General features: G+C 44.7%; 2 protein-coding genes across 2 annotated transcripts; both read left to right on the plus strand.

Moving 5' to 3' along the window:
• The first annotated feature begins 1,127 nt into the window (after window positions 1-1,127).
• On the plus strand, window positions 1,128-6,214 carry LOC144726317 (globin-like). Its single transcript, XM_078604916.1, has 4 exons — window positions 1,128-1,741; window positions 4,480-4,634; window positions 5,003-5,234; window positions 5,930-6,214. The coding sequence occupies exons 1-4, from the start codon at window positions 1,703-1,705 to the stop codon at window positions 6,026-6,028; spliced, it is 525 nt and encodes a 174-aa protein (XP_078461042.1). The 5' UTR covers window positions 1,128-1,702; the 3' UTR covers window positions 6,029-6,214.
• A 3,022-nt stretch (window positions 6,215-9,236) lies between these two features.
• On the plus strand, window positions 9,237-13,493 carry LOC144726320 (globin). Its single transcript, XM_078604918.1, has 4 exons — window positions 9,237-9,612; window positions 11,735-11,889; window positions 12,258-12,489; window positions 13,189-13,493. The coding sequence occupies exons 2-4, from the start codon at window positions 11,768-11,770 to the stop codon at window positions 13,285-13,287; spliced, it is 453 nt and encodes a 150-aa protein (XP_078461044.1). The 5' UTR covers window positions 9,237-9,612; window positions 11,735-11,767; the 3' UTR covers window positions 13,288-13,493.
• Window positions 13,494-15,558: the final 2,065 nt, after the last annotated feature.

The raw sequence follows: 15,558 nt of genomic DNA on the forward strand, positions 1-15,558 counted from the left end.
GAGGTGGGGCGACCCAGGAAGGGGAACCATCAGGCGACAGTCCCTGCCCCGTGAGCGATGAGCCCAGCGGCGGCAGCGGCGGTTCGCACAACAGCGAGGGGTCGGGAAGTGGCGGGACCCCTGCAGTCAGAACACAGCAGGGAAAGATCTCGGGGGCCAGCGACCCCGACATATACTCTTTGGTTATTTCGGTAAAGTCACGAAGGTAGACAAAATAATAGATCACGACGATTCGATCGCAACGCAAGCGACCGTCTTCAGAGAGAGAAAACCAAAGAGTACGGATTCCTGCAGTCACAAAAGCTTCAAATCAAGATAGATAAAAAGCTAATTAAACAGAACAGCAGTGAATCGGCAGAGGGGCAGTGAATGTGCAGGTGATCAGGTGACATCAACCCACAGTGGATTAACACAGGGAAGAACTAGACATGGTGTAGATGATGTTAATTAAGTAATAATAATAGACCATTCATAACACACGTAATTTTGCGAATGGACAAAGAAGTTAACGTGCGAATTTCAGGCGTGGAACCCAGCTCATACTCAGTGGGTGACTGAATGCTACGTATATAGACTTGAAAAGAGGACAGATGGCCTCCTTGTACTCAATCCGGGCAGAAACAGGGAACGAGTGAAGCGTTTTCAATGAAGCAGAGGAGCCTGTAAGTTTTCAGCCAGTACCCAAGACAGAACGCAACATATTTTTTTGCAGTTACTTGAGCTTGGCAATGTTTTTTTGTGAATGTCTGTGTGAGTAGTTGAAGCAGGAACCTATGATACTGTAAGGACTTGAGTTATAGCGCGCCACGCATTCTCTTCCACTGTTGCTATGCCAGCGAGCAGAGTACAGTGGGGTGTATGTGAGGACACGGTTGTTGTTGTGGCATTAGGTGAGAGGGTCGTTAAGTGTTGAAACAGGTGTTCGGGGTAGGGGGGGGGACACAGGCCAGCGATTGGCTAAGAGGGTAATTGGTTATTAGCTGACGTCGCTCTGGCGGCAATAACAAGGTCACGTGAGACTGGGGGGGCCAGGAGGCGAGTAATAAGCGGGGGATTGAGATAATTAATGGGGATTAATTGGTGTGGGGATATAAACCACAGCGCGACGGAGAGAGGGGCTTCTTGTCTTGGTCGGCGTCTTGGATGGAGCTGCAGGGACGGTGCCCGGGGAATCGCAGAGCAGGCGGTGACGGTAGTAGAGCAGAGAGAGTGGGTTAGCGGCGACAGATGGAGTAGAGTATAGAGAGACCGTGATAGCGAGAATGCAGTGTGCGAACAGGGGTAGCCATACATCTGAAGGATGCAGTGTAGAGAAGCAGTGGAGTCGACAGACCTAGCGAGAGAGAGAGAGACGCGGAGGAGACGCGGCGCGGCGAGAGAGAGACGCGGAGCGACGTGGAGCGGAGTGAGGGCACGGAGCGACGCGGAGCGGTGGCGCGGTGGAGGTGGACTCTTTAGCGGAAAATAAAAAAAAACAGAAAGACAGCCGAGTACGAGTCCTACAATACAATGGGCAAAAGTATTGGCTACAGTGGTGGAGAGCAATGACAAGATGTCCCAGAAAGCTTTGAGATAACAATCACACGACCCGATTGTAATGTGTAACATAGTTTAAGGTCAGATTGCTTGAGTAAAACGTGTGTCGTACATCCTCCTCTAACGACATAGCGAACGAATTTCTAAAATGGTAACGTGAAGAAACATGCCAACTTATTACGCCATCATGTGCTTCAGCACAGTGGTATGCGAGTGCAATCAACAACATTTAACATGCAATGTGACAAAACATATTTTGGACCTGATTGTCATTTACTTAATTGTCCATTTAAAGACATTGGTCATATTCAATACACAAGGATGTTCAGAGTGGGTGAAGGACTGATGGAGGAGCCAGCAATGGATTAAGTTTATGAATTGAAGTGACACTGAAACGTTGCCTGGTGCCCGGTAAGAGTATTTTAGAATGCAGATTCAAGGCGTACCTCGATATACGTTTGGGTTGTATTCTTGAAGGTCTGAATGTAAACTGAAAAATCGTACATGAAAATATATCTTCCCATAAGGTCCCATTGTGCAACCTAAGAAGTATTCTTAAGAAAATATTTTGTGACCTACAACCTAAAAAAATAACACTTTTCAACATAACTTAGATATTTCCATGCATAAATATGGAAAATAATAACTAGAGAGGTGATTAAAAACAAATAGGGTGCATAGCAATATACTCACCTGAAATTGTGGTGCATGACCTGTGTGACGATGTTGCAGTGAGTGGTCGAGGCTTACTGGGAGGGTGAGGGAGGGGTAGTCGGAGAGTCTGCGTCTCCCTGTTGGGGAGTACGTATAGTACATATGTAGTGGTGGTATTGACGTGCGCCGACTGTGACAGTGATGGATCACGGGGCGGCGCGGGGTGCGGGGTTGGGCACGCGTTGTGGGCGTGGTGTGGACGCGCGCGCCGGGAGTGACAGATGACGAGGCGGCGCGGAGTGAGTGGTGAGGCACGATGAGATGTGGGAAAAGAGGATCGTAGCCAGCGCCCGGCGATTGGTCGAATAAGTGGGTGCTCGCAGCGACGTCCGCAGGTGGGGTATAAAGGGGGACGCGCGAGAGCACTCGGGGAGAGTTACCCAGTTGAAGACCCGAAGACGGAGCTGAAGACCTAGTGAAGCCGAGTAGCTCAGTGGCGTTAGTCGCCGAGTAGCTAAGTGGATGTTGGTCATCCGAGTAGCTCAGTGGCGTTAGTCGCCGAGTAGCTAAGTGGATGTTGGTCATCCGAGTAGCTCAGTGGGCGTTAGTCGCCAAGTAGCTAAGTGGGTGTTTGTCACCCGAGTACTAAGTGGATGTTGGTCATCCGAGTAGCTCAGTGGCGTTAGTCGCCAAGTAGCTAAGAGGATGTTGGTCATCCGAGTAGCTCAGTGGGCGTTAGTCGCCAAGTAGCTAAGTGGGTGTTTGTCACCCGAGTACTAAGTGGATGTTGGTCATCCGAGTAACTCAGTGGGCGTTAGTCGCCAAGTAGCTAAGTGGGTGTTTGTCACCCGAGTACTAAGTGGATGTTGGTCATCCGAGTAGCTCAGTGGGCGTTAGTCGCCAAGTAGCTAAGTGGGTGTTTGTCACCCGAGATACAAAGTAGGTGTTAGTCACCTGTAACCAAGTTTGATAAAATAAAGAGTGTGTTACCCGTGAAGTCGTCTCCCGTGGAGTTACTACATTACACATACAATCCAAAGTATGTTGGAAAGTACAATAGTTTCAACTATAGTTTCAACTACACCCTTGGCTTGTAAACAAGTTGTTCTGCTACGAAACGATGTATTACTAATGAACCCCAATGATCCGATCGAAATTAGGGATTTCGATCAGATAATGGGGGGGGGGGCACGTGCCCCCCCCACTGCCTCCGCCAGTGCTTGCAGATATTATAATACCCATCAACATTTTGAACAGCACGATGACTTTGCACAAACCCTATATCTGGAACTACCTACAATGTAATTTAACACAAATTTTAAAGAACCAAGAGGGAACATGAAACTCTCATTTATCCAATTCACAACATATGTCAATGTTGACTCACAATACCATAACACTGGTGGATTCTTTAGTAATGGACAATATAAAATAAGGGTTAGGGTTAAATAAAAAATAATGAGAAAATATGAGACTCATCAGAGCAGAAAATATGAAGATTACTTCAATTTGGTTATATGAATCCACTAACATTTTATTACATTGTCATGAAATGCTAAATGTATGTAGGAAGTAACAATATTTTTGTTAAAGCCTTTGTATTTTTACAATTATTTAGCCACTATATATCTTATCAGAATTTCGCAGAAGAGTGTCCCATTACAACATCTGTTGTTTCTCCACTCAGCGCTGACAGTGCAAATTGGCTCATAACCATATTGCATTAAAACTTGAAATAATAAAAATATTGTAAAAAAAATCATCCTGTAACCTGTTCATAGATATTAATGGTCATCATAAAAGGGGAAAAAGCGTACTCGCATTTAATTAATGAACATTTTATTTCCGGTTATGTATCAAAATTGTACTTAGTAAAATTTGTGGAAAAAAAGTTCAATGTTTCATACCATATTTTCAGAATGTCGCAGAAGACAGCCCCATTACAACATATGTTGTTTCTTCACTCAAAACTGACGGTGCATATTGGCCCATAACCATATTGCAATGAACTTCAATGTATTAAAATATTGTTGAAATTATCCTGTATCCTGTTAATATATATAATGAAAATCATAAAAATTGTAAATGCATACTAGCATTCAATTCATGAATAGTTCAGATTTTGTCATAAAATATATTTGGTATTTCATTTCATCGTTTGTTTTGTTGTTGCTGCAATCATTTTACATTATCTGCATCATCATGTATGATATTGGGAAAACGCTGATAAAACGGATATATAAGGAGGTTCTCAGATGAGTGGCTCATCACTTCAGACTCCCTTTGCAGGATCATCGCCGATCACCTCCAAAAGCAATCACCATGCCTATCGTCGACTCTGGAAGCGTTGCGCCTCTGAGCGCTGCTGAGAAGACCAAAATCCGCAGCGCGTGGGCCCCCGTGTACTCCAATTATGAGACCTCTGGTGTGGACATCCTGGTGAAGTAAGGCAATCTTTCATTACGTAAAATGAACACCTTCAATTCATACATTTCATATTAACATAGCAATCGTGTTGAGATGGACAGTGGGAACGCGAAACACATATGCTCTTTTGATTGTGACCACTGTATGTAGGGTACACAAATTCTAAAAATATTTATATTTAAATTTCCAAAATATAAGTCTAAGTCGTGTGATAATTACTTGGATTTTTGTCATTACCATTTTTTCCGATATATTGCATCTTCTGCTGGACAAACAACATTTTCACTTGGGTGTACTTTTACATGTATCTATTTTGTTAATGGTCAACTGTCTGGCCAAACTGAAAATGTATTGAAATCACAAAATTTTGCTTCCTTCAAAACAGGTTCTTCACCAGCACCCCCGCTGCTCAGGAATTCTTCCCCAAGTTCAAGGGGATGACTTCGGCTGATCAGCTCAAGAAATCCGCGGACGTGCGCTGGCACGCCGAGAGGATCATCAACGCCGTCAACGATGCCGTGGCGTCCATGGATGACACCGAGAAGATGAGCATGAAGCTAAGGGATCTGAGTGGCAAGCACGCCAAAAGCTTCCAGGTGGACCCGCAGTACTTCAAGGTAACCCATGCAGTGAACATAACTACCAATCACTACTGGTTGGCTCTTCGGTGACTGCTGGCTACAGCTGTTAGCAAGATTGGTACAGGGTTTACTAATGAAGATACATCTCAATCCCTCTCACATAGTGTGTTTGGATCCAACTAAAACTTGATATAGAGTAAATTATTGGTTCTTTCGGTTAAGTCACGTAGAAGGGAAATAATAAAATAATAAAACAATACAATTCTTACGACGTTTGGATTGCAACACAAGCAAAACTTATTGCAGTGGTTTTCACACCTGATGATGATTGCTTGTCTTGCAATCGAAACGTCGTGAGAATTTTATTGTTTTATTTTTCTTATTTTATTATTTGCCTTCTACTTGACTTTACCGAAAGAACCAAGAATATGAATCCCTGCAGTCACAAAAGCTTTAAATCGAAAATTAACATAGAGTAGTTACGTAAAAATGTATTCTACTCAGTAGGTCTGTAAGGATCCTCCACTCTCCCCTATTTGAGTCATTTTCAAGATTCAGTTTGCAATTCTATTCAATAATAAGTTTTATGGCCTAGTGGCAGCAGGGATCATGGATAGCCATTTTGCACAAAGTTGAAAAAAGAAAAGTTTTACATTCACTATTAGATACTTGTGTAATGAAAGATAACCTATTTTAATTGCCAAATCGAATTTTCTCTGATGTCTTTCCAGGTCCTGGCCGCGGTCATTGCTGACACCGTTGCCGCAGGCGATGCCGGCTTCGAGAAGCTCATGAGCATGATTTGCATCCTGCTCAGGTCTGCCTACTAAACAAACGTGCACGGCCACTCCTGCAAGACTGCTACCCAACTGCCTTTGCCACACGATTTGCACCAGTTTCTGTTGACAGAGATAACGAATGTCTTGGAGAATGAAGCATCTTTCCGAGTTGTTTTTGTCAATGACAATAAAATGAATGTAACTTCCCAATGAAAATCAATAAAACTTCCCTGCATCCAGATTTTGGAATGTGCGTAATTATTAATGAGTTTTTATAATGAATGAAATGTGTGACTTGCGTTGTGTGAATGCTGCTGTAGTGTAATGGTTGACAGATCTCTCAGTGGCAGTGTCAAAGGAGCAAAGTTTGAGTGACGCTTTACCAGAGATGTCAACGGTGGCTTGGCTGTTGAGTGTGCAGGCAGTGCAACTAAGCTGGGGCCCATAGTCTGGAACAATTGAGGCACCAGGCTACGAAGTGTGCATGGGAGGAAATTGGACAAGGGGCACCTAGTTCTCGCCTAGGCATACTATGCCTTTGAACAAATATAAGCTAACATTTTTCAAAACTGGTCCGTTAATGCCCATTTGTTACCAATTTTAACGCATTTATTGTCGCTACAAAATGTTTATAGCTTGGGGCCATGCCAGTCGTGAGAAATAATTATTTCTTTGGAGACGATAACACATTCAAGCCTATTTTGAGTCGCCGAGGTGGCCCATGAAGTCCAGATACTCTAAGAGATTTAACCCCACTGACTTTGCAAAGAACTCCTCTGCAGAAACAATTCTGGACTTGGGTCTGTGCCACCGTGGGGCATTACTGGTCATGCGTCATTTCCCAAAAACATTGTAAGAGATACAATTGTAATAACCCAACAGCAGCATTTCAAGAAAGGGATCAGGGAGATACAAGGCTATATGTGATGCCGCCGCCTCGAAGCCGCTCGGCGGGCGCCCCATCTACGACCTCGCCACCACCAAGCGACGGGGCCGACCCCGCTTCCCCCTCACCGCCCCCCACATAAACACACCCTCACACATTTTCCCACCTAAAGCTCCGAGGGGAGTTCTCCTGGCCGGCAGGTTTTTACCCGAAAGCCCTCATAGGGATAATCTTCACGGTTTCCTGCGGCCAGGGAATTGGGCGACCTCCCCTGATGCTGGTTCGCACCGCGGCGCTGTGACCCGGGTTGAGATTGTATGGTCACGGCGAGGGCTGTCCAGCCACCACGGTTGAAACGCACCCCCACACACACACGTATCGGCAAGGCAGGCAGGGTCCGCAATCCACAAACGGACGGCGGAATAACGGGACCCCACCCACTGTTCGACTAGACGACGCAATACACAAGCGAACGGCGGGAAAACGGGGCGCCGCCCACTGATCGATGAGACGACGTAATCCGTCGCACTAACCAGATTTGAACCGCCTGAAGCCAGCCAGGGGACAGGTGAAGCACTTTGATTGGCCAGCGGAGCGGGACCCCCTGTGAGGTGAGGGGGATAAAGAGAGGGGTGAGGGAAGCATAGGGAACTTCGTCTCCAGTCAGCTCCCGTGCCGTCAACTCCGGAATCCAGCGACTCGAACGTCCATGAGACGTGTCGACGCACTGCGAGGACAAGCCGACAGGAGCGTCTAACTGTGAGTGAGAGAGAGAGAGTGGTGAGACTTAGTATAAAAACCAATCCGCTTAGAGCCTATCGAATTAGATAAATCGGGTACAGACCCTTGGGCAATAGTGTAGGCCTGCCTTGTCGATCCTTACTGACTTAACAGCGAATCGCAGTCAGCCGGCAATAAATCATTAGTAACTAATCGTAGCCTCGTGTGGTTTCGATGAGAGTGTGAACGCGCGCGGTTCTGGGTGTACATACGCTCACAGCGTGTGAGTGCTACGCTGGGCTGAGTGAGGCAAAGAGTGTGAACGTGTGCGGTGCTGTGTGTACGTACGCTCACAGCGTGTGAGTGCTGCGTGGGGCTGTGTGAGGGGAAGAGTGTGAACGCGCGCGGTGCTGTGTGTACATACGCTCACAGCGTGTTAGTGCTGCGCGGGGCTGTGTGAGGGGAGGTGTCGTGTGTGATGGAAGGAGAGGCAACGCAGTGTTAACAAGCGTACGGGAGCCGGCGACGAGCCATGCCTCTCTCGCGAACCCGAGGTGGGGCGACCCAGGAAGGGGAACCATCAGGCGACAGTCCCTGCCCCGTGAGCGATGAGCCCAGTGGCGGCAGCGGCGGTTCGCACAACAGCGAGGGGTCGGGAAGTGGCGGGACCCCTGCAGTCAGAACACAGCAGGGAAAGATCTCGGGGGCCAGCGACCCCGACATATACTCTTTGGTTATTTCGGTAAAGTCACGTAGGTAGACAAAATAATAGATCACGACGATTCGATCGCAACGCAAGCGATCGTCTTCAGAGAGAGAAAACCAAAGAGTACGGATTCCTGCAGTCACAAAAGCTTCAAATCAAGATAGATAAAAAGCTAATTAAACAGAACAGCAGTGAATCGGCATAGGAGCAGTGAATGTGCAGGTGATCAGGTGACATCAACCCACAGTGGATTAACACAAGGAAGAACTAGACATGGTGTAGATGATGTTAATTAAGTAATAATAATAGACCATTCATAACACACGTAATTTTGCGAATGAACAAAGAAGTTAACATGCGAATTTCAGGCGTGGAACCCAGCTCATACTCAGTGGGTGACTGAATCCTACGTATGTAGACTTGAAAAGAGGACAGATGGCCTCCTTGTACTCAATCCGGGCAGAAACAGGGAACGAGTGAAGCGTTTTCAATGAAGCAGAGGAGTCTGTAAGTTTTCACCCTGTACCCAAGACAGAACGCAACATATTTTTTTGCAGTTACTTGAGCTTGGCAATGTTTTTTTGTGGATGTCTGTGTGAGTAGTTGAAGCAGGAACCTATGCTACTGTAAGGACTTGAGTTATAGCGCGCCACGCATTCTTTTCCACTGTTGCTATGCCAGCGAGCAGAGTACAGTGGGGTGTATGTGAGGACACGGTTGTTGTTGTGGCATTAGGTGAGAGGGTCGTTAAGTGTTGAAACAGGTGTTCGGTGTAGGGGGGGGGACACAGGCCAGCGATTGGCTAAGAGGGTAATTGGTTATTAGCTGACGTCGCTCTGGCGGCAATAACAAGGTCACGTGAGACTGGGGGGGCCAGGAGGCGAGTAATAAGCGGGGGATTGAGATAATTAATGGGGATTAATTGGTGTGGGGATATAAACCACAGCGCGACGGAGAGAGGGGCTTCTTGTCTTGGTCGGCGTCTTGGATGGAGCTGCAGGGACGGTGCCCGGGGAATCGCAGAGCAGGCGGTGACGGTAGTAGAGCAGAGAGAGAGTGGGTTAGCGGCGATAGATGGAGTAGAGTATAGAGAGACAGTGATAGCGAGAACGCAGTGTGCGAACAGGGGTAGCCATACATCTGAAGGATGCAGTGTAGAGTAGCAGTGGAGTCGACAGACCTAGCGAGAGAGGGAGACGCGGCGCGGCGAGAGAGAGACGCGGAGCGACACGGAGCGGAGTGAGGGCACGGAGGGACGCGGAGCGGTGGCGCGGTGGAGGTGGACTCTTTAGCGGAAAATAAAGAAAACAGAAAGACAGCCGAGTACGAGTCCTACAATACAATGGGCAAAAGTATTGGCTACAGTGGTGGAGAGCAATGACAAGATGTCCCAGAAAGCTTCGAGATAACAATCACACGACCCGATTGTAATGTGTAACATAGTTTAAGGTCAGATTGCTTGAGTAAAACGTGTGTCGTACATCCTCTAACGACATAGCGAACGAATTTCTAAAATGGTAACGTGAAGAAACATGCCAACTTATTATGCCATCATATGTGCTTCAGCACAGTGGTATGGGAGTGAAATCAACAACATTTGACATGCAATCTGACAAAACATATTTTGGACCTGATTGTCATTTACTTAATTGTCCATTTAAAGACATTGGTCATATTCAATACACAAGGATGTTCAAAGTGGGTGAAGGACTGATGGAGGAGCCAGCAATGGATTAAGTTTATGAATTGAAGTGACACAGAAACGTTGCCTGGTGCCCGGTAAGAGTATTTTAGAATGCGGATTCAAGGCGTACCTCGATATACGTTTGGGTTGTATTCTTGAAGGTCTGAATGTAAACTGAAAAATCGTACATGAAAATATATCTTCCCATAAGGTCCCATTGTGCAACCTAAGAAGTATTCTTAAGAAAATATTTTGTGACCTAAAACCTAAAAAAATAACACTTTTCAACATAACTTAGATATTTCCATGCATAAACATGGAAAATAATAACTAGAGAGTGATTAAAAACAAATAGGGTGCATGGCAATATACTCACCTGAAATTGTGGTGCATGACCTGTGTGACGATGTTGCAGTGAGTGGTCGAGGCTTACTAGGAGGGTGAGGGAGGGGTAGTCGGAGAGTCTGCGTCTCCATGTTGGGGAGTACGTATAGTACATACAATCCAAAGTATGTTGGAAAGTACAATAGTTTCAACTATAGTTTCAACTACACCCTTGGCTTGTAAACAAGTTGTTCTGCTACGAAACGATGTATTACTAATGAACCCCAATGATCCGATCGAAATTAGGGATTTCGATCAGATAATTGGGGGGGGGGCACGTGCCCCCCCCCCACTGCCTCCGCCAGTGCTTGCAGATATTATAATACCCATCAACATTTTGAACAGCACGATGACTTTGCACAAACCCTATATCTGGAACTACCTACAATGTAATTTAACACAAATTTTAAAGAACCAAGAGGGAACATGAAACTCTCATTTATCCAATTCACAACATATGTCAATGTTGACTCACAATAACATAACACTGGTGGATTCTTTAGTAATGGACAATATAAAATAAGGGTTAGGGTTAAATAAAAAATAATGAGAAAATATGAGACTCATCAGAGCAGAAAATATGAAGATTACTTCAATTTGGTTATATGAATCCACTAACATTTTATTACATTGTCATGAAATGCTAAATGTATGTAGGAAGTAACAATATTTTTGTTAAAGCCTTTGTATTTTTACAATTATTTAGCCACTATATATCTTATCAGAATTTCGCAGAAGAGTGTCCCATTACAACATCTGTTGTTTCTCCACTCAGCGCTGACAGTGCAAATTGGCTCATAACCATATTGCATTAAAACTTGAAATAATAAAAATATTGTAAAAAAAATCATCCTGTAACCTGTTCATAGATATTAATGGTCATCATAAAAGGGGAAAAAGCGTACTCGCATTTAATTAATGAACATTATATTTCCGGTTATGTATCAAAATTGTACTTAGTAAAATTTGTGGAAAAAAAGTTCAATGTTTCATACCATATTTTCAGAATGTCGCAGAAGACAGACCCATTACAACATATGTTGTTTCTTCACTCAAAACTGACGGTGCATATTGGCCCATAACCATATTGCAATGAACTTCAATGTATTAAAATATTGTTGAAATTATCCTGTATCCTGTTAATATATATAATGAAAATCATAAAAATTGTAAATGCATACTAGCATTTAATTCATGAATAGTTCAGATTTTGTCATAAAATATATTTGGTATTTCATTTCATCGTTTGTTTTGTTGTTGCTGCAATCATTTTACATTATCTGCATCATCATGTATGATATTGGGAAAACGCTGATAAAACGGATATATAAGGAGGTTCTCAGATGAGTGGCTCATCACTTCAGACTCCCTTTGCAGGATCATCGCCGATCACCTCCAAAAGCAATCACCATGCCTATCGTCGACTCTGGAAGCGTTGCGCCTCTGAGCGCTGCTGAGAAGACCAAAATCCGCAGCGCGTGGGCCCCCGTGTACTCCAATTATGAGACCTCTGGTGTGGACATCCTGGTGAAGTAAGGCAATCTTTCATTACGTAAAATGAACACCTTCAATTCATACATTTCATATTAACATAGCAATCGTGTTGAGATGGACAGTGGGAACGCGAAACACATATGCTCTTTTGATTGTGACCACTGTATGTAGGGTACACAAATTCTAAAAATATTTATATTTAAATTTCCAAAATATAAGTCTAAGTCGTGTGATAATTACTTGGATTTTTGTCATTACCATTTTTCCCGATATATTGCATCTTCTGCTGGACAAACAACATTTTCACTTGGGTGTACTTTTACATGTATCTATTTTGTTAATGGTCAACTGTCTGGCCAACCTGAAAATGTATTGAAATCACAAAATTTTGCTTCCTTCAAAACAGGTTCTTCACCAGCACCCCCGCTGCTCAGGAATTCTTCCCCAAGTTCAAGGGGATGACTTCGGCTGATCAGCTCAAGAAATCCGCGGACGTGCGCTGGCACGCCGAGAGGATCATCAACGCCGTCAACGATGCCGTGGCGTCCATGGATGACACCGAGAAGATGAGCATGAAGCTAAGGGATCTGAGTGGCAAGCACGCCAAAAGCTTCCAGGTGGACCCGCAGTACTTCAAGGTAACCCATGCAGTGAACATAACTACCAATCACTACTGGTTGGCTCTTCGGTGACTGCTGGCTACAGCTGTTAGCAAGATTGGTACAGGGTTTACTAATGAAGATACATCTCAATCCCTCTCACATAGTGTGTTTGGATCCAACTAAAACTTGATTAGAGTAAATTATTGGTTCTTTCGGTTAAGTTACGTAGAAGATAAATAATAAAATTAAAAAACAATACAATTCTTACGACGTTTGGATTGCAACACAAGCAAAACTTATTGCAGTGGTTTTCACACCTGATGATGATTGCTTGTCTTGCAATCGAAACGTCGTGAGAATTTTATTGTTTTATTTTTCTTATTTTATTATTTACCTTCTACTTGACTTTACCGAAAGAACCAAGAATATGAATCCCTGCAGTCACAAAAGCTTTAAATCGAAAATTAACATAGAGTAGTTACGTAAAAATGTATTCTACTCAGTAGGTCTGTAAGGATCCTCCACTCTCCCATATTTGATTCATTTTCAAGATTCAGTTTGCAATTCTATTCAATAATAAGTTTTATGGCCTAGTGGCAGCAGGGATCATGGATAGCCATTTTGCCCAAAGTAGAGAAGTTGAAAAAAAAATGTTACATTCACTATTAGATACTTGTGTAATGAAAGATAACCTATTATAATTGCCAAATCGAATTTTCTCTGATGTCTTTCCAGGTCCTGGCCGCGGTCATTGCTGACACCGTTGCCGCAGGCGATGCCGGCTTCGAGAAGCTCATGAGCATGATTTGCATCCTGCTCAGGTCCGCCTACTAAACCAACGTGCACGGCCATTTCTGCAAGCGCGCCACTGTCATGCTTTCGCCACATGATTTGCACCAGTTGCTGTAGACAGAGAAAAAGAATATATTTGAGAATTAAGCATCGTTCTAAGTTCTTTGTTTTTGTCAATGACAATGCTGGTATTAATCAAATGAATGTATCTTTCCAATGAAAAAAATAATAAAACCTCCCTGCATCCAGATTTTGTAATGTTTGCAATTTTTCGTGGTATTGTTACAATGAATAAAACTACCATGCTGCGTGGATGCTACCATGCTGAAATGGTTAGCATAAATTGGACTTGAAATTCAAATGTCACCGATTAGATCTCCTGGCTCAGAAGTTGATAAAATGGGGAAGTTTATTGAATCCCCCAAACTCTGTTCATCCAACAGCAAAAATTGGTACGCTACAGTTAATCGATAGACAGGTCGTGTTTGTTTGGGGGTTAAGTGTAGCTACATCCACCTCTTCAAAGATATCTTGCCATCCTGGAAGAGGACGAAATCCCCTCTTAGAAGGGCTCTCTAGAGCTCGCTGTACAATAGACCCTTCCGCCAGTATTGGCGTGATGAATTTTCATGCACGACAATGCTATTTTTTTTAAATAAATGAATCCAACATCACACCAGCCATTCTTTTTTATACATGTGTAGTGGCGATACGCGCTGGGGTAGCGATCAGGTGCCAGCGCGTCGGGATTGGATGTGTGTGTGGTGATGCGCGCTGACGGTGAGGGATCAGGGGTCAGCGCGGGATCGTGGGTTGTGTGGTGCTGATTGGCTGGGTGCCGGTGACGCGCTGGTGTGGGAGTGATCGGGTGGCAGCGCGGCGTGATTGGGTGATGAGTGGAAACACGCGCTGGGGGAAAGCGGATCGTAGAGATAGCGCGTCGTGATTGGTTCACTAAGGAGCGATGCTCACATCGAGGTCCGCATCCGCTCCGTCTCCCGGGAGGAGGGACTATATAAGGTGATGCGCACAGGCGCACGGGGAGAGTGTAACCAGCGAAGACTGAAGACGGAGAGGAAGAGATAGGGCCCTGCGGTACCCAGTCCCGCTGTCCTGTGAGGACCCGGACTCTGTGTAACCCAGAGGCGGAGTGTAGGGTGAGCATGCAGTGTCAGCATGCGGAGTGTGTAGCCAGAGAGCTAGAGTCTACACGAGACGAGTGGAGTGTGTAGCCAGAGGCATAGGGTCTACACGAGACGAGTGATGTGTGTAGCCAGAGGCCTAGAGTCTACACGAGATAAGTGAAGAGTGTAGCCAGAGGCAGAGAGTCTACACGAGTTAAGTAAAGAGTGTAGCCAGAGGCAGAGAGTCTACACGAGTTAAGTAAATAGTGTAGCCAGAGGCAGAGAGTCTACACGAGTTAAGTAAAGTGTGCCGTCGGAAGAATAGAGACCACACGTTGTATTGTGACAAGTCAAGATTTAATAAAAAGTGTGTTACCCGTCAAGAAGTTTCCTGCCGTCATTTCCGATACTTCACATGTAATCCATGGTGAAATGGTGGTGCACTATTCAGCATCTGCTGGCACACATTTATTTGCCAATGAAAAACGTGTCATTTGCCAATATTGTCATTTTAGAAAGACTTGGCATATGCGGGTCCATCTGGAAAACTGGCACAGTAAGAACTGTTGGTCAATGTATCTCCATTGACCTAGACTATTGTGACATTTCTAGACACTTGCAAAAATATCAAGGGCCAACTTGTGGAAGCCAATAGTTGTGTTTTTGGGTAAGAGGAACAAACTACTTATTTAAATCTCCAGTACAGACAGTCCCCGGATTACGGAAGACCCGACTAACGGAAATCTGACTTTGCGGAAATGTTGCGTTAGTTACATAAATGCAACTAGTGCAGCGCGGTGAGGTTGTGGATGAATACCGCGGAGCGAGGCGTAAGGTGGCCCCCGCCTTACACCCTGTCTTACATCTCGCTCCACAAAAACGATGCGTTCACCGAGCCCAAGGTTCACTGGGATTAAGGTAAATGTAATGTTTTGTAGCGTTATGTAATTATTTTCCTTCAGTAGCATTATGTAATTGTTTGTTTTCTATGCTTAGAACTATATTTTTTCCCATGTTTCTATTGCTAGTTTTCTTCATTTTACTATATGTACTGTGTGTATCTGTGTGTGTGTGCGTGCAGGTTAAGGCCACGTTAACGTGCACAAAGCCTGGCACAAGCGCCGTAGTGACGTCACCACCACTTAGTAGCGAATTGCGGTTGTTGTGAGACATTGGTGGCTTCACTCGA

This window comes from Lampetra planeri, chromosome 23 (assembly GCF_965212315.1).
Source record: "Lampetra planeri chromosome 23, kcLamPlan1.2.h2, whole genome shotgun sequence".
Classification (NCBI taxonomy): Eukaryota; Metazoa; Chordata; class Hyperoartia; order Petromyzontiformes; family Petromyzontidae; genus Lampetra; species Lampetra planeri.